At 42.6% G+C, this 20,078-nt stretch overlaps 1 protein-coding gene across 1 annotated transcript in view; it reads right to left on the bottom strand.

The window, feature by feature from the left end:
* The window catches only part of trhr2 (thyrotropin releasing hormone receptor 2), a 99,399-nt gene that overhangs the window by 52,418 nt on the left and 26,903 nt on the right, over nucleotides 1-20,078 (bottom strand). Inside the window, exons 2-4 of the mRNA XM_030426939.1 lie at nucleotides 2,640-3,470; nucleotides 1,672-1,804; nucleotides 1,063-1,214 (exon numbers count right to left, since the gene is read on the bottom strand). Of these exons, the coding sequence (XP_030282799.1) occupies nucleotides 1,063-1,214; nucleotides 1,672-1,804; nucleotides 2,640-3,022 (668 nt within the window). The 5' untranslated portion in view covers nucleotides 3,023-3,470. The remainder of the gene's footprint in view (nucleotides 1-1,062; nucleotides 1,215-1,671; nucleotides 1,805-2,639; nucleotides 3,471-20,078) is intronic.

Raw genomic sequence — 20,078 nt, forward strand, 5'->3', positions numbered from 1 at the left:
ACACGAGAGGGTAAAACTTTGACACTGTACCCCCCTCTCTCCCCGGACGGTGCAGTGGCCAGGGTGAGATTGGCTGCGCTGGGAGTTTATAGTCACCGAAAGAGCGGTGCGTCAGACATCGGCTACCCGCCTCCGCAGCTCCGATGGTGTTTCCGTGTTTCACCCTCTGACCCTCAAGCGAGGTTGCGGGCGGGGCGCTTTCAGCTGCTGGAGGCGGGGACCGAGAGGCGTCCGGCAAGGGGCAGCGGGTGGTCGAGAGCCGCTGCTTGCCTGAATCAATTCAGAGGATTTTCTGAATCGATATTGAATTGGGAAAAAATGTATTGCAATGCATTGATGAATCGATATTTTTAACCACCTCTACTTATTTGCATAGCTATGTTTGTAAAATGTAGCAAACTAGCTGGACAGCCCATGGGCAGGCCACTCACTGACAGGATAAAGGGGTACTCCATTAATTTAATAGTGAATTTCCATAAAGTAAGGGAACTCCACAAAGTTAAATTTGAAAAAGAATGGTCAAAACAAAGCAACAAAGTTGAGACTTTTAGTCCTATCAGGTTTTAAACCTATAGGTCAATTTCCAAAACCACTGCATCACTGCTTCCATAATGAAGCATGAGTCTTTCAAATGACTCCCTGCCTGGTATGTGCCCATGTCTTTCAAACTATTCCCCCAGTTTGCAGCAGTAGGCTTTAATGTACTGATGATGAATAAACTGATCTGTATGTGTAAAATTGATGGACCAACCCTTGTTAATTAATGAACTAATGTATAAATTTATTAGCATGGTGTGAAAGACCTTGGACCTAGACCAGTTGTGTGTAATGCCAATGTAGGCTCACAAAGCCAGTAGCAATGAATGAATGAAGAGTTGATGTAGTCTGCCATTGTTGTTACTAGCATCGCTTGGAAAGCGATTACATGGACAATGATGTAATGACGTGACTTTACAATGACTCTATAGGTCCTTAGAAGGTTCACATGTAAAACGAACTTCGAACCAGAACTAGCACCAGTTCAGATAATTTTGCATTGCGGGAAAGGTGGTATTCCAATACCTGAGGTAGAGGATCCGTGCTATCAGGCCATACAGCACGATGGCAAGAAGCAGTGGGATGACATAGAAAATGGCAAAGTCAATAAGGTAGATGGGCAGGTAGAGCTCTCGTTTCTCTTTGTATCCACACTGCACATGGTCGTCATGGCTCACCTGAATGTCACACAGTAATTATAAAGACATGGTAATAAAACAGGTTAGTGGTTCACACATTGGCACAGGGCTAAGATACACATAACGATCTTTCACCTTTCAACATAACAATGCTACACTCAAAAAAAGCACAGAGGTCTCAAGAGCTTTTCACATTCCCCTGCAGTTGAGCCAGCAGAACAAAGGAGGTCTTGGTCATCAAAGATTTTTTTACTCCTCTATACTAACTTGAAACATTATGCTGTCCCAGAGAGTACAGTTTGAGTATAGCCGACAAGTGCATATATACATAGATTAAATACAAATTAAATATATTTGTACTACTATTTCTACAGATTTATTTTTGTCAGGTTTAAATTTATGTATTTTTACCCTTTCTGACAAAATTGTTGTAGCCACAGTACTGCTGTGACCCTCAGCCAGGTAATCAGAAACACACCAAATATTTTATTCTCACCTGAATGTCCACCAGAAAAAACCACTGCATGCAGTACACACAGGTGAAGACCCAAACCCCAGCAATGATTCGCTTGGCTCGGGACACTGTGCACACAGTCTGAGCCTTCATTGGATGACAGATAGCTATGTACCTGCAAGCAAAGAGGAAAAATTAGATTCAAATACAATTGTAGACTAAACTAAACTGCTAAGTTTAAAGCACCAGAAATCTGTTGGCTTCGGTTATTTACCACAGTTATTTCTGCAGTGATTTCCTCCTGTACTACAAGAGTGACCATGGACAATGGAGCCTCCTCTCTACCTAAACATGAAGGTGGGACTCTGATTTTGGTTCTGTGAGATAAGTTAGATTTAGTATTACAGTGATGTTAGAAGGCTTAACAAGGCACATGTTGTTCTCTCTCATCCCTGACCAGTCAGTTTAGAGTGTAGGTCACAGAAATTTTACAAAATAAAATGGATTATGTGCAACAATATAAAGGACCGTGCAAGTATATTCTATGTTGCTGCACCACATTCGCTTTTTTAAATCTTATCAAAGCTTAACCAATGATATGGTGTTCCAGAACACCATATTTAATTCTGCTCCAGGGCCATCATTTCAACTCACAAACAGCACAAGTCTACATCTGCAGCAAGCTGTCATGGCTGAATAGGTTATGGTAAGGACTCACTCAGAACACAGTGTTTGAATGCTGCTTGGAAAATTTAAACATATTTTTCACTTATTAGTTCTAATAAGTTCACTTATTTTTTTCCCCGTTTCTTTTCAGTTTTCTGTCGCTGTTTGATTAGGTTTAGGGCAGAGAAATACTTTGTTAAGAAAACATTGTTTGGGTTAAAATAGAAAAACACACATTAGAAAGTATAAGTTTGAATTATTCTCCAGTGAAAGTAAAACTAACAAGTCTAAACAGTACAAGCCAACAAAAGAACAGGTGAAGATGTTTGTTTATCCATCCTTACCTCTCTACAGTGAAGGCAGTGATGGAGCAAGAGGACACGTTGATGCCAAGGTACTGAAGGTAGGTGATGCCCAAGCAGCCAGCATGGCCAAAAATCCATGTACCTGTCAGACTCTCTGAGATGTTTGGCAGCCCCGCTGCCACCAGTACTGTCAGGTCGGCTATGGCCAGACTGACTAAGTAACAATTGGTGGGTGTCCTCATGTGGCGGGTGGTTAGAACCACGAGGACCACCATGATGTTCCCCACGATGCCCATGCTGCACACCAGCAAGACCAGGAACACTGACACTGTTGTGTACTCCAACGACTCAGAGACGGCGACACTGGCACTCAGAGAGATGTTGGTTGGGGTGTCAATTCTGGAGCTCACGTTGTTGGTCATATCTGATAACGGCTGGCCTTTTTTTCCCCCAAGTGTTTGTTAATCAAAAGTTATGTTCATTTGATTAAAGCAAAGTGATGAGGGGCATGACTCTGAAATGTCACCATGTTCTTTCTTCTTGATTTAGAGCATTAACTCTTATTTAAAGCCAGTCCACTTAAGAGTGGCATATTGACTGCTGTGAAGCTTTAACATCTCACAGATTTGATTGATTTTTTGTATTACCAATTATGATTGATAAGACTGAGTTATCACTACCAGCTGTCCTTTTACTTGTTATAAGTCTTTGGTCTGAGAAGGGAAAAAAAGCACTCTCCTTTTTTTCTCATCTTTAATAGTTGCTTCTGTCATTCCCCTTCACTCTCCCCAACTGCAGTGAGAAAGAATAATACGTTGAATATAATTATCCGAGGACTTCCAAACACCACTCAGGCCCCCACTGTATCACCTAGAAATAGAAAATGAGTTCAATTAATTAGGAAAGCTAAGAATTGACTTAACAATAACTTTTGGATTGGCTTTGTACTTATGTATATGTCAACATCAAACACATATTAAAACATATACAGAATTTGTCTCTGTAATTCCCTCAGCTGTTTGCACTTCTGTCTGGGATCAGATGATAAATGTTGCTTTGAAGCCAAACTGCACATGTAATGAATAATTAAGCATATGGTGATTACAATGAAGGGTGGAAATGGCAGAAATTGTGCAAGGAAAAAAAACAGCAGTAAGTACATTTTTTCTGCAGTATTTTTGGTATATCTAAGTTGACAAACTTTCCTGATGGTTGTGCTAAAGAAAACCTTATGGCATGTCCAAAGGTATCATCCTCCAATGAGAATGAATGTGCTCAGTAAATATCTTGCTGATCTCACAGTTTTTGCGGTCTGATCATTAACATTTCTTGTGTTAAATTGCAAACATGACAAATGAGTTTGCTAAAGGAAAGGTCAGCAGGTCACAGATTAATTTTAATGTAAATATTGTGTAAATCTTACCATACATGAGAGCAGTCATATTTCACTTTACTGACATCAGAACGAGCAATACCCTTTGTGTGAAACAAAATGATGTGAAAGTGCCAGTGTCAAACGGCAAACAGTAGCAAGATGCCTAAAATCACACTTCACCACAGGTTAGGTAATGATGTTACTGAGTAAATGAGTAAATGTGTGCTGACTGTGCCTGTAGATGGAGGTGAATCAAAAAAAGATCCATCATAAGTTATTACTACAGTTTTAACTTTGAAAAACTGTAGTTACAATAAAACTGCCTGACAATAAAACACCTGCTTTTAGTGAGGCGACTTACAGCAATTCAAAGATTCAGTATGAAACAGCCACAATGGAGCTGCAGCACCTCATCCAGCAAAGCAAGACAGGCCCCCCCTTCTGGGAACACACTTAGCACGGCAACTAATAGGAACACCTGCACTTTCTTTAATTGTTTTAGAAGCATCCTGAAAAGGGTTCCATCTAGGCCAGGGGTCTCAAACTCCCACACCTGGGCCATTCATGTCTGTGCAGTTGTTGATGAGTAGAGAGCAGAATCTGAGCTGTAGTTGTTTAGCTGCGAACAACAGAGACGTCTCTCTCCAATCACAAAAGAAAAGTGGATGATGAACAGTTTCAAGTGTTAAGACCCTAGAGGTCATATGTGTCATTTTTGTCTGTTTTTAATAACCCTCTATTACCTGAGTGAGTAAGAGTATATGTGTGTGTGATTGGTTGCAGGTGTGTCTTGAGTGATTGTAGGTTGCTCCGGTGAGCTGATTGGTTCCTGCCTGGAAGCCAAGGGTTTAAGGGCCGGCTCCTCTCCAGTTCCTGGAGGCTCTCCTCTGCTGTCCCAGACTAGCAGCATGTGTGATTGTGGACAAACTGTTAATAAAACCATTTAAAAATGCTTTGCTGCTGGTGGTGCTTGGGGGACGGGAAGAGGGGAGTCCCACACTCATGCTCCAGGGTTTCCCCTAGGCCCTGGTCTTAACACAAGACAGATGAACTTTTCAGTATTTTTTTGTGGACCTCAGTAGAAATGCTACCTGATATGCAAGGAAATAATTGCCCTTCTAAAGGAACATAATCTTAAGTGTCATGATTCGACATATAACAGAGAACATTATAAGAAGTACCTGGGAGAGAAGAGGAAAAAATGAGTCACACAGCTGCAAGAGGACCATTTTGTCAAGAATGTATTTTCCAAAAAAGCTAAGGACAGTGATGCTGCAGTTGAAGCAAGTTATGTGGTTGAGTCTATTATTCGCCACAGTGTGAAAGCCATTTATAGAAGGGCTATTTCTGAAGGAATGCATGTTGCAAGTCAGTGAGATCCTGATACGTCCAAAAAAAGAAGATCTTCTGCAAACATAGTGGGTGAGTGGACTAATGAGTTAACAAGTGACATTTATGAACAGTTAGTTTCACTCAATACTCTCTAGAATTTGATCCAATTGCTGAGTTTTGGATATATTTCAGCAGCTTTGCAGTGCGATTGAATGGGCTGGTTTGCCGTAGAACCGAGGGGCAGAGAGACAGAGTAGGCATTACCACTGATGGAGCCCCTTCTATGACAGGCATGGAAAAACAGATTGGTAGAGCTCACACAAATAAGGTTAGAGGCCCTAATGTTGCCCTGAAATGTATCAGCTACATCAAGTCCAGGAGTTAAAAGCACCTGCAGCCCCGGGCCTCTTTAGGAGAAATCAAGGAAGCATATAGTGATGTACTTTACTGAGGCATGCCGGTGAGTTAAGAGCAGAGGTGAAAAAAAATCATGGAAGATGGCAGAATGAACTTTGAAGACCCAAAATGTATCATGGATCTTGCATTCCTAGTGGATATAACACAGGAAATTAATATCTCTGTCATTTCACAGCATGCAAGTCTTTTGGGGAAGAGGACACAGCAATCAGTGGTGAGGAATATGCTGCTGCTATTGAAAGCCTACAGCAGGGTTTGATGACCACCTGCTTGCAGACCCCTTCCCAACTGATGAACTGTGCTGCAAATGGGACGTATTAACTTGCAGAGCGACAGTGAGCTATAAACTGAATTCAGAGGCACAAGTAAAAGCAGACACGACTGGACAACTTTTCAGAGAATTGCATTCAACCTTCCCAGAGCTGTCCAAAGTGCTCAGTTGAGTAATGTGCCCTTTTGGAAGCACATATCTGTGTCAGAAACTGTTCCCGACTATGAACTTTATCAAATGCAAGTACAGGCCAGGCTACTGATGCCACATAATAAAATGTTATAAAGTACAGATGTATTCAGATTGCAATTGCAAAAGATTTGCACTAACTGTTAAAAATAAAATAATTGTTGCTTTGTTAGATTTAAGCAGAAGTGCAGGGTTTGGAGAGGCTATTGGGAAGATCTTCCTTGGGCCTCAACAAAGTTCTGGCAAACCATTCTATGACTCAGGAAGAGAAAGCAGGGCTTGGTTGACCTGGACTGGGGGTAACTAATTTAATATATTGGAGGGTAGTCAGAGGCTGCTTTAACGGTTTGAAAAAGATGTATGGCAGCCTGATAGAGAGCTTCCTTGTTCTAAAAAGCTCTGACTGGTATGGGCACTTGATCATAGTAAATAGAAACAAGCCAACCTGGATTGTTAAGACAGCAGAGAAGATAGCCAAGTGCTGCTAGTGGGACAATATTCGCCTGCGCACCCACAGGAAAAGCAAGGCATTAAATGTTTGGAAGAAGCTCAGTTAGCCCTTTCACCTGCTCCTGGAAACAGGGCACGACCACAGCTCCTGATCAAAAAGAAGATGCAACTGTTTATCAGCCTATTCCATTTCATCATTCTGTTTTTGTCCACTGAAACCATCAAACCCAAAACCATCTTCAAGGAAATAAAAATCAAAGAATGAGAAGAATTGAGTTGTCCTTTGCATTCTTCAACAGTTGATCAAGCAGTTTTTCAAGTTTGGGCAGAGTTGTGGTCAAAAACACGCAAAACTTGACAGTTGATAACCAGCGTGGCAGTGAAGATTTGGATCAAAGGCCTGAAGTCAAGCTGTCGACGCAAAGGAAAGAAAGAAAGAAAAATTGACTGGAAACTCTTCAACCATGGCGAAGGAAACTCTTGGGAAAACAGTCAAGCAACTGAAGCAAGAGAGGACCCAGGGCCCAAGGCATAAGCGTACTAAGCAGCTGCTTAGGGCCCCGTGACCACTAGAGGGCCCCCAAGAGCAATTAACTTAAAAAAGAAAAAAGTAATTAATTATTTTTTTTCCATGTGTGAGCAATGATGATTCATATATTATCAAATGTACATACTTGTACAAAAAACAAGTAAAAAAAAAAAACCAACATCAAAGAGTGTAGTTTCCTACTGCCTCTCTGCTCGATATGTCAGAGCTCCGCTAGTAACGTGTGCAGTGCAGCCAACCGTGCAGTGCGCACGCAGCATCCAGGAGCTAGGAACAGGTGAAAGATGTCGCAAAAAAGGACTTACCCTTCAGGGGCAGAAAAAAGAAAAAGGAAGAAAGATAAAAACGACAAGATAAAGGTATGTCTTAGTAACGTAACATTTGTTGATATTTTGTTCCAAATACGTTAGCCTATAATAGCAAATTTGCTAGCTAACATTAGTTCAAAACGTCTGACTAGGTTAGATAGCTTACTATTCAAGCTAAAGTTTTTGTGTTTGTGTAATACTTTGAATAAGTTTCAGTGTATATACATTATTCTGGGTCGCTTTTTGGCATCAAAACAACGTTTTTCATAACACTGTTTGATAGCAAACGTTAATTACAAACGCAGTGACGTTTGCTAGCAATATGGTTTTGCATTAATTAATTTAGTTAACTAACTAGTTTGAGGTATGTTGTTTGCAATTGTTTGCTGCAGAGCACAGTAAATTATGTGAGTAAATAAACATATTCCTTTTACATCATCTCCCTAATATGCTCATACATTATATGAAACTTCCCCAGGAGCACTGTTAAAATATTTTGGAGGAGGCACTGACTCAGCCCAGGGGCAATCCACCTCCTCAGGAGCAGCCAAGGCTGATGAATCAGGTGATCAAAAACTGTCACCATATATATTTAATTTCTAGTCACATTATCTCATTAAGATATACTAATATAAGATATAATCATATGACAAGGGATATGTTTTTCATCTCAGCTCCATCTCTATCCTCTGCTCCCACTGTGCCCACTGTCCTCTCTGCAACCTCAGCTGTACCTGGTAAGTTAACAACAAAACAGCCTTTAATTGCTCAGTGCACTGCAGAACATACTGAAATGAATATTTTTTTTTAATATAAGATATAATCATATGACAAGGGACATGATTTTAGACAAATCCATATCATTTCAAAACTTCTCAAACAATTTTCAGTTGTTCCACAGTTTGTTTTCTTATTACAAGCTATAGCTGTACTTTTTCTATTTCGAAAATAAGCTGCATCATTTTCAAGTGTAATATGACTATAACATGGCTAGCTTGTTTTTCATCTTAGGTTCATCTCTATCCTCTGTGCCCCTGTCCCTTTTGTGTCTTCTGCAACCTCAGCTGTACCTGGTAAGTTAACAACACAACAGCCTTTATAATTGCTCAGTGTACTGCAGAATATTCTGAGATGAATAATTTTGTCCAAAAAATATTATTTTAATTTCCCTATAGGTCCTTCATCTTTGGTCATCGAGATTGATTTGTCGTCATCAGCATCCAGTTTGGAGCAGGGATCAGCAGCTCCGCCAGTTGACCCAGCTGAATGTCCCTCTTTCCTGTCAGACTCAGAAAGGACTGAACAGGTATTAAGAGGGCCACTGCCTATAGAAGACACATTCATATTCCCAAAAAGACACAAAGACACAATGGCCCCATGGAGGCTTGGGCCGGCCCTGAGAGGACCTTAGCCAAAACTGCCTTCACCAAGCAAGCAAACTACCTGAGCAGAGCTGCAGATGACATGATCAAGCATGAGCTACAAGAGGAGTTCAGCAAGCTCAGTTCCCTGGCAAGGAATGTCAGCAATGCAAATGATGAATACGAGGCTGGGCTACTTGCAGACAATGAAGCAGTAACCGATGAGGGTGAAGAAGTCAAGCTTGGCAAGCACCAGCGAGATGACCTTGAAAAGACAATGGAAGAGTGTAACGTGGAACTGGATGAAGTCCGGAAAGCAGTTCAATCCAACCTCTGGCGAAGATATGGTGAAAATGAGGTAATCTCTGCAATCCAAGAAGCAGGGAAAGCATGTGAAAGAGCAATGAAAGCCCCATCACTGCTGTCAATAGAGACGGTTATGAACTGCAGCTGGAAGGAGTGAGGAAGCTCATCCATGATGCAACTGCAAGCCTGAAAGACTGGGAAAGATGGATCCCACCTGATCAAAAAACACACCTGGAGGGCAGAGTAAAGGACCTGAGAGCACTTGAGAACAACCTTGAAGCCAGAAGGGCAGAATTCCTCACTGCACAAAGAATCGCAGAGGAGGAAAGAAGAGGAAAAGAGCCTCAACTTATGACAGCTCCACAACCAGTGTTGAAAATAAAGCCGACCAGTCTACCTAAATTCACTGGGTTCAGAAGGAATTTCCACAGATGGAGGAAAGACTGGGAGAGCCTGCAAAAGCAGGGAGAGCCGACTGGCTCAGTGGAAGTGAAGAAGGTTAAACTCCTTGACAGTGTGGACGAGAGAATATGCAGAGACCTGCGTCTGTCAACATACAACAGTGCTGAAGACATATTTAGAGTACTTCAAAACAGGTATGGAAACAACCCAACAATTGCTTTGGAAATAACTGAGGACCTGGAGAGGACCCCCCCTTCACACCAGCCAAGGAAAGTGATTGACCTAATTCAAGCTGTAGAAAAGGCCCTGAATGACCTCATCGAGCTTGAAAGCACTGGAGCCATCAAGAATCCCCTGGTGATCAGATCCATAGAGAGCAAACTGCCGGACAATATGAAGAGAGACTGGCTCACATTCATGGTCAATCCAACAAAGGAGTCACACCCGACAATCACTTCGACAGCCTTCTCACATTCTCAGGAGGACATTCTAGAGAAACTAGACCAACTGGGTGTAAGTGGAAAGTCTGAAAAGAAGCCTACTTACCTGGAAAAGAAGTATGCCTCCACAAAATCGACAAGGAAAGGAGGATGTGTTGTCTGTGGAGATGAAAGGCACCGTGAGAATGTCTTCTTTTGCAAGCAGTTCAAAGAACTAAAGCCTAGCAAGAAACTAAGTGCTGTTGAAAAGCTGGTAGCATGCAGAAGATGCCTCAGATGTCATACAGAGGATGAGGAATGTATGGACACTTACCTGTGCAGGAACAGAGACTGCAAGAGAGGAAGCTCCTCAGACCACCATTTCTTTCTTTGCCTGAAAGGAGGATTCAAAGGGAAAGAATCCGAGAAAGTGGGAAAACCCAGCACCAGAAGGCAAGCACTCACGGAGGAACAGGAGAAATTAATATCTGAGCTCACCCCAGGCATGGCAGAAAAATTCAGGAAAGCTTTCACCAACATGGCTGCAAAATCACACTGCACTGAAAAGAACCTACCTGGAGTGATGGACTCAAAGACATGTGAGTTGCCAGTTGTTCTTATGCTTTTGGAAGTAACTGCCAATGCAGGACAGAAAATTGACTCTCATTGACTTAGCGTCAGATACCAACTACATCACTCACAGAGCTGCCAGAAGACTGAAGCTACGGAGTGAAAAGATCCCGCTTGTTGTCCATGGAGTCGGAGGCATTGCCATGAAGGTAAAAACCAAAAGATACTCACTCAAGGTTAGAGTCAAAATACCTAGAGGCACGGAAAGAGCGCATGAGCTTATCTGCTATGGCTTGGATGAAATTGCAAAAGTGCAGAGTAATCAAACCACAACAACTCAAGAAGTTCTTCCCCGATACCAACCTGGAAGATCTTCAAAGAGCAGAGCATGTTGAGCTTCTCATCAGCCACAGTGAAGGAAGACTCGCTCCACAGAGAGTAAAAGTAGCAGAAGACCTCGTCCTTTGCGACAGCCCTTTAGGAAAGACTGTTGGCGGGGCACATCCAGACCTCTGTGAAGTAGTGGACATGGCTCTGCATAATTCTGAGACTCACTTTGCACGATAGATGAGAACCACAGCAGTGAAGTATCAAGAAATTGCGGAGATCCAAGAATTCAAAGCTGAAACCAAAAGCACAGTTGCTGGCAGAGAGTTCTTAGACTGGTGGAAATGGGACAGCATTGGAGCAGCCTGCGAACCCATGTGTGGAGGATGCCGGTGCAGCAACTGTCAACCGGGAGGCAAAAACATGACTCTGAGTGAGGAAAGAGAGCTGGAGATTATCAGGCAAGGCCTCACCTATGTGAAAGCAGATGCACACAGTCAGGAGCCTCACTGGGACACAAAATATCCATGGGTTCAAGATCCAAGTTCCCTGCCCAACAACAGGAATGCAGTGGAGGCCACCTTTCTGAGGACAGAGAGACAGCTCAAGAAAGAACCAGAGTGGCGTGTGGCATACACAACTCAAGTCCATGAGATGGTGGAGAGGAAAGCAGCAAAGAAACTCACCATGGAGACCATCACTGACTGGAAAGGCCCAGTATGGTACGTCAGTCACTTGGTGGCACCAAACCCACACTCCATTACAACACCTGTGCGACTGGTATGGAACAGCAGCCAGAAGTTTAAAGGGCTCAGCATGAATGACCTCCTTTTGAAAGGGCCTGATGTTCTCAATCCCATCCGAGCAGTGCTACTAAGGTTCAGAAGAGGAGTCCATGCTGCTCTTGGCGTTATCAAGAAAATGTACAATTCTGTATGGCTTGAAGACCTGGAGATGCACCTCCACAGATTTCTCTGGAGAGACAGTGAAGATGGAGAAATTGAGGAATACGCCATCAACAGAGTCAACATTGGCAATCGACCAGCAGGGTGCATCGCACAACTGGCCATGAGAGAGACAGCAAAGCTGCCTACGTTTGCCCACCTAAAGGAAGAGCGTAGGATCCTTGAAGAGGATTGCTATGTAGATGACATCCTTATATCCCACAATGATCTGGAAAGGCTGACAAAACCACCAAAACAGTTGAAGAAATCCTGAAGGCAGGTGGATTCTTCCTCAAGCCGTGGGTCTGTTCAGGCCTAAGTGGGAGGCAGAAGGATGCATCAGAACATCCAGCATCATCAGACCAGGTCTTCATTCTTCCCAACCAAATGAGAGAAGGAGACAACAAAGCCCTTGGAGATGGTTACCTGGTCGAATCTGACAAACTGTACCTCATGACCTCGATAAACTTCTCAAAGAGAAAAAAGAAGATGAGAATCAGCCAAAATCTCCTTGGAGATGAGGTGAGAGAAAAAGCCCCAAACCAACTGACTAGGAGACAACTGCTTAGCCAAGTAGCTAGCTTGTATGACGCAATAGGCCTTGCAACACCTGTCAAACAGAAGGGAGCCATTCTAGTCAGAAAAGCTTTTCAAGAAGCTGGAGGCAAAAATCTGACCCGAGATACATGGGACAAACCTCTGTCTGACAGACTGAGAGAAGAAGCCATCCACCTGTTGGAGGAATACACACGCCTCAACCAAATAACCTTCCACAGAAGCCTCACACCAGTCAAAAGGATTGGAGGACCCTGGGGAATAACATTTTCTGATGGAAGTGACCAGAGCTATGGAGCTGTTGCATACTTCAGATGGGAAACCGAACAAGGCATCCTGGTCCGGCTTGTTGAGTCCAAAGCAAAGCTCAGACCACTTGACCAAAAGGGAGAACCAGTGAAGGCTGAGGTCTGTGGTGCTGTCTTCGCTGCAAGACTCAAAAGATACATTGAAAAGCACAGTCGCATGCAAGTTGAACGTTGGCTCCATCTGCTGGACAGCCAAACTGTGCTGGGAGCAATCCAAAGAGAAAGCTATGGGTACCAGACCTTTTTCGCAAACAGAGTTGGAGAGATCCAGAAGTCCACATCTGTTGAAGACTGGAGATGGATTCCTGGTGAGCAGAACATTGCGGACCTCATAACAAGAGGAGCAACCCCAGAAGACCTCAAAGAGGACTCTGTGTGGCAAAATGGACCAGAGTTTTTGAAACGACCTGTGGAAGAGTGGCCGACAAAGTCAGCCAAAGACGTTGCTGCGTATGCCAAAGAAGGTATAAACAGACTCCAAAGGAAATGTTTCACAGCAGCACTAACCCGGGCACAGGTGAAAATGGTCCCAACCTCTGCTCCAACCAAGACCAACCAAAGCAGCCCTAGTGGAGAAGAACACCAAATCCAAGTCTGGAGACCACCTGCTGGTTCTGCAGTGAGGAAAATCCTTGACATCAGCAAGTTCAGCAGTTTAGCCAAACTAACCAGAGTCATTGCCTGGATATGGAGATCTGCCACAAAATGAAAAAAGGAGGTGCTGGCCAGAACCTCAGCCACAAGTAAACCAAAAGGGGAGGCAATTCCTTCAGTCCAAAAGATCAGGTCCAGAGCCAAAGTAGCTGCGCTTACCTTCAGGGAGTGTGAAGATGCGCTCAGGGATCTGTTCCTTGCAGCCCAAGAGGAGGTAACCTTTCCAGGTATCACACTCAACAGACTTGCTGTGATCAGAGATGAAAACACTGGACTTTTGCTCTGTGGAGGAAGGTTTCAAATATTTAATGAAGAAAAAGCTGCAGTACCAATCTTGCCTTACACATCATGGATATCAACCCTTCTAGCTCAAGAAGCCCACAATGCAAATCATTTAGAAATTGCAGGTACACTCCTCCGAATGAGAAAGAAAGCCTGGGTGGTAAGAGGCCGAAAACTAGCTCAAAAGATTGTTGTCAACTGTGTGACATGCAGAAAAGCCAAGGCCAGAAGATGCCAGCAGATCATGAGCGACCTTCCATCTGAGCGTATAACACCAGTTAATCCATTCAAGTACACAACAGTGGACTTACTTGGACCTTATGAAGTGAAGGATGAGGTGAGGAAGAAGGTGAAGCTCAAAGTGTGGGGAATTGTCTTCTGCTGCATGGTATCCAGAGCTATGCACACAGACCTCGTCAGTGACCAGTCAGCTGAAGGCTTCCTGTTGGCCTACCAACGATTCACAGCACTGAGAGGGCATCCAAGGAAACTGTGGTTGGATCCTGGAAAGAACTATGTTGGAGCCAGACCTGCCCTCAAAGAGCTCTACATGTTTCTGGACCAACTAGAGATGTCAAAACTTGAAAATGAAGCCTCCAAACACAGCACAGAATGGAGCTGGAAAATCCACCCTGCAGACTCACCTCACAGGAACGGAGCCGCTGAAGCTGCTGTCCGCATCGTGAAGCGGGCTTTGCACAATCTTGGAGGTAATGGAGTCTTCACATGGGGTGAGTTTCAAACCTTCCTTTATATGGCTTCCAACCTTGCAAATGAAAGACCGATTGATGCCAGGACTCAGAGCCGGGAGGACTGTGTAGAATACATCAGCGCAAATTCACTTCTGCTTGGCAGAACTGGACCCAGCGGCGATCCAGGGACCTTTGACTTTGAAGGCTACTCTTACAAGAGATTAAGAGCCATTCAAACAGAAGTTGACCGGTTTTGGAGGAAATGGAGCCAGTTAGCAGGACCAAACCTGTTTGTCAGGACCAAGTGGCACACAGCACACAGGAACGTGGCCATTGGAGATGTTGTCTGGCTGGCTGACCAAAACGCCCTCAGAGGTCAGTTCAGGCTTGCCAGAGTCATCAGTGTCAACATTGACCAGAAAGGAATTGCAAGGGATGTGCATGTCAGAACCTTCCCCAGCTACCCAGTCTCAACTGTGAAGCCCATTCAAAAGGTGAAAAAGCCATCAACCAAAATACCTGCAACAGTTCTTCACAGAGATGTCAGACGGATAGTTGTCCTGCTTCCAGTTGAAGAGCAGCAACACAATTGAAAATGGAACAACTGAATCCAGTACAGTATGCAACTGGTGTGACCTCCTTGGGTTGGTAAACCAGGAGGTCAAGTGGGAGGTGTTGTGTCAAATCTCAGTTCATTCATACACTCCAAACTTGCAGAGGGCGAACACATGCAAAAGCACTTGGTGGAACCCAAATTCTTGCCAAGTGCTGCTAGTGGGACAATATTCACCTGCGCACCCACAGGAAAAGCAAGGCATTAAATGTTTGGAAGAAGCTCAGTTAGCCCTTTCACCTGCTCCTGGAAACAGGGCACGGCCACAGCTCCTGATCAACCAAAAGATGCAACTGGTTATCAGCCTATCCCATTTCATCATTCTGTTTATGTCCACTGAAACCATCAAACCCAAAACCATCTTCAAGAAAATAAAAATCAAAGAATGAGAAGAATTGAGTTGTCCTTTGCATCCTTCAACAGTTGATCAAGCAGTTTTTCAAGTTTGGGCAGAGTTGTGGTCAAAAACATACGGTGGCCGGGAGGTGCAAACCAAAATTACAAAATGTGAAACACTTTTACGAAGCTTGAGACAAATTTACATTTTGGAAAACATTTTTACATATCATAAAACAAAATTACATTACCGAAACAAATTTACATTTCAGAAAACAAATTTACATGATACAAAACACTTTTACAAACGCCGAAACAAATTTACATTTCAGAAAACAAATTTACATTTCAGAAAACAAATTAACATGATACAAAACACTTTTACAAATGCTGAGACAAATTTACATTTCAGAAAATAAATTAACATGATACAAAACACTTTTACAATCGCCAAGACAAATTTACAAGTGGTGAAACACTTTTACAAGTCCCAAAACAAATTTACAAACAACATCAACCGGAAAGGGAATGTACCAACTCCGGGGTTGAACCGGAAGTGATAACCCGGCAGCGGCCAATTCAAGTTGCTGTTGTTGTTGATGGAGTTCATGGTTAGCTCAAGATGGACAGCCATCGAGTGAGGTTTTGCCCGTTTTGTGGACAACATATGAGCCGATTAACGCGGTTTTGTTCTTTGTGTGGTCTTTAGAGTTTCTAAGGGGCATGGACCAGATCGACGGACCAGATATGCTGCAGCAGTGCATAAAATATTTTAATGAGGGACACTCGTATGTTGTAATCGTGGACGTGATGTAATGTTTACACGGTGTTCACATCAGGAGTAGAGGAGTAAGCCTTTCTGCGATATAACCCGGCTCCATTCAGTTTGCTTTTCAGAGACCTCAAGCTGATGTGAACACTGCATGTTGCTTTTCTGTAATCAGATGTCGTTTTTGAAGGAGTAGTGTATGTTTTCATATTGTTGACCTGAATGACCTGTTGAACAGGAGAAGGTAGTGGCAGCAGAAAGTGTTAACCTGTTGGGATTGCAGATGTGGATGTGTTTGGTTTGTGTAAGAGAATGGCGGATGGGAGAGATGTGGAGGGATGGTTTTGATGTCCTCCTTTTGATATGTTTTTTCTTTTTGTCATTTGTTCTTGTTTTGCTTTTACCCCTTTTCCTTTGGCTCGGGAATCACGTCAGAACTGGGAGGGTTTTCGCTCCTCGGGTCTTATTGTTATGGAGACCAGGGGTAGGAATCTTTGCTTTATCTCTTGGAATCTGAAGGGCGCCAACCAGCCCCCCAAAATTCTTCTATCATTGGACAGCTCCATAGCATGTGTAACAGATCACTTTACATCTAAGACATCTGGAGGAAATGTTGCTGTCGATTTTATGTAACCTGTAGGGGGTGTAGTATGTCCTATGGAATATATTAAATTGAATTTGCCTGTGTTTTGTGGAGGTTAGTACAGTCTGTGCCAGTTCCAATAGATGATGCCAATCTGCCAATTTGTTGATCTGTGTAATTTGTTAAATAGGTGGGTTTCAAGAGGAGTTTCTTTTGGGATATGTTGGAATGTTTCTTTGGATTTCTCCTTAACCCAGTCTCTAATTTGTAGGAATTTGAAGAAACTATCTTTGGGGAGGTTGAATTTTTCATTTAGTTGTTGGAAGTTAGCAAATGTATCATTAATGTATAAGTCAGCAACTGTTTAGATTTCTCTATCCCTCCACCCCCGCAACATTGAGTCAGATATTTGGTGTGAGAGGTTGGGATTACCCCACAAAGGTGCCCTTCTAAGAAAATAAATATTTGTGTCGAGAATTTTTTTGCACCTATGAATGGAATATCCTTGAAAGGCACAGACCTCATCTCATGTTGTTCTATTGGGACCCATCTAACCTCACTGTTCTCTGCATGCAGCCAGATCCAAATTGATCAGTACTGAGAAGCAAGACAGTAATTCCTAAAATTTGGTAAATTAAGTCCTCCCCTTGAATATGGAGCCTGTAGAGAAATGAGTTTGACCCTATGGCTTTTCCTTGGCCATATAAACGGAGTTACAATTTTGTTAAGCTCTTTGAAGAAACTCTTGGGAACATTCATCGGGAGACATTGAAGTAGGTAAATAAACTTAGGCAAAATGTTCATTTTAATAGTATTAATTCTGCCTATGAGTGACAGTGGGAGATCAATCCATCTTTGAAAGTTGAGTTTGGTTTGTTCCAATAGTTGTATATAGTTCTGTTTAAATATATGCTCATCTGATTTACCAATTTATTTACCCAAATATTTGAAACCAATGTTGCACCATTTCAGTGGGTCAGTGAGAGCTCTAATATTGTTGTCCTGTATATTTAGTGGTAAAATCTTGCTTTTAGTATAATTCAATTTATACCCTGAAACTACACTATATTCTTTGAGGCATTTCAATAGAGGGGGCACTGATGTGTGTGGATCGGTTATATATAATAGAAGATCATCTGCATATAGAGAAAGTTTATGTTCACTCCTGCCAAATTTAATTCCGGCTATGGAGATGTTGGAGCGGATGGCGATGGCTAATGGTTCAATTGCAAGTGCAAAGAGCAGAGGGGAACTTGGACAGCCTTGCCTTTTCCCCCCTGGTTAGTGAGAAAGTGTTAGATAGAATGCCATTTGTTAAAATATTAGCTTTAGGGGCATTAAAAGTGTTTTAATATACTGAGTGAATTTCTCCTCAAAGCCCATAGCCTCTAGAGTCCAAAACAGAAAGCTTGGTTCAATCCTGACAAATGCTTTGTTTGCATGAGATGAAAAAGCTGGTCAATGTTGGACTCAGACTCACACCCCGCCCAAATCTGCCACGCTTGAAACCACCATCGCCAAAACGTCATCGTGCCCCTCCGCCCCCTCTGAATAATCTTTGGCCTCTACAGTCTGAAAACAGCGAAGTACATCCTGTCCATGCTGACAGTACAATTAATGCTTACTGATATGTGCCGGGTCCGGGCTACGAAGTTGATATCACTACTGTTTTCCCCCGAGAAAAGCCAGGGCCCCCTGGAGTTCAGGCAGCCTCCTCAATTCCTGTGCTTACAGGTAACAGAAAAATTGTGAATTTGTTGAGAAACAGGAAATGCGGGACTAAATCTGCCAATCCATTCAATTTAGCTCCCATTCCTCGTCAGCCACTAACTGTCGCAAAAAACTGCACAGTTGGTTTTGATACTGTAACTGTACCTCTATTAAACATCAGATCTCTGGCAGGAAAATCTTTTTTAATACATGATTTTATCATCAAACACAATCTTACTTTTATGTTTTTAACTGAAACTTGGTTAGACCAGGATAACAGTGCAGCTGTTCACATTGAATCAAGTCCTCCAAATTTCTCTTTCATAAGTGAAACTAGAATGCATAAAAAAGGAGGAGGTGTTAGTATTCTGTTTAATGAGTTACTCAAATGCAAGCAGATGTTTTATGGAAGTTTTACTTCTTTTGAATATGTTGCTTTTCAGGTAAACTCATCGTCTCGAGCTATATTTCTAAACATCTACAGGCCACCTAAATACTGCACATATTTCTTTGATGACCTTGTTGAGTTACTGTCTCTTATCTGCACTGACTTTGATTGTGTGTTAATTGTTGGTGACTTTAACATCCATGTCGACAAGCCTGAGGACAGATGGACTAAAGAACTGTGCTGTGTCCTTGATAACTTTGGACTCACTCAGCATGTGACACAACCCACACACAACAGGGGCCACATCCTGGACTTAGTTATCTCAAAGGGTCTGAACATTTCTAAGGTTCTGGTATCTGATGTCGCTCTCTCTGACCATTACTGTGTTTTCTTTGAGAGTGATATATCAGTGCACACAAATTTTCAAACTCAGGTTGTCTCAAAGCGACACATCACTGAAAACACTGGTGACATATTCATTGATGCTTTCTCTTCCACACCACCCCTCTCTAGGTTCTCTGTCAATGACCTTGTACTTCATTTCAATTCCAAAATTACAAAAGTCATGAATGCCATTGCACCCACTAAAGTGAAGGTGGTCTCTGGTAAGAAAAAATCTCCTTGGAGAAACGCCACGCTTGTCAAGATGGAAAAAAGGGAATGTCGAAAAGCTGAGCGCAGGTGGCGAAAAACAAATCTCCAGGTTCATTTTGACATTTATAAAGAGACACTTTACATTTTTAATTTAGAATTTAAAAAGTCAAGGCAGTCTTTCTTCTCAGACATTATCACCAAGAACGAAAATAATGCTCGTGCCTTGTTTGCTACTGTCGACAGGCTAACAAACCCTCCTGTGCCAGTAGCAGCTGAACATCTGTCTACCAGGGCCTGTAATGAATTTGCATCATTCTTCACTGCCAAAATTCAGAACATTAGACAAGCGGTCAGTGCCACTCTACCAGGTACTGGAGGTGTGTTGTCGTTTTGTCCACCTAAACCCAACTCTAATACCCTGACACAATTTGATCCAATTAATGACAAAAACCTTCAAGACATTATACAGCATTTGAAGTCTTCCTCCTGCAGCCTGGATATTTTACCAGCAGGGTTCTTCAAAAAAGTTTCAGACTGCATGATTCCAGACCTGCTACAGACTGTTAACACATCTCTTCTCTCAGGTGTCTTCCCCCAAGCCATTAAGACTGCAGTCATTAAACCACTCCTGAAGAAGAGAACTCTAGACACATCAGTAATGAATAACTATAGGCCCATTTCAAACCTCCCAATTTTAAGTAAAATAATTGAAAAAGCTGTCTTTCAACAGCTGAACAAATAACTTAATAATAAATGGCTGTTTTGATGTTTTCCAA

The sequence above is a fragment of the Sparus aurata genome, chromosome 8, assembly GCF_900880675.1.
Source record: "Sparus aurata chromosome 8, fSpaAur1.1, whole genome shotgun sequence".
Lineage (NCBI taxonomy): Eukaryota > Metazoa > Chordata > Actinopteri > Spariformes > Sparidae > Sparus > Sparus aurata.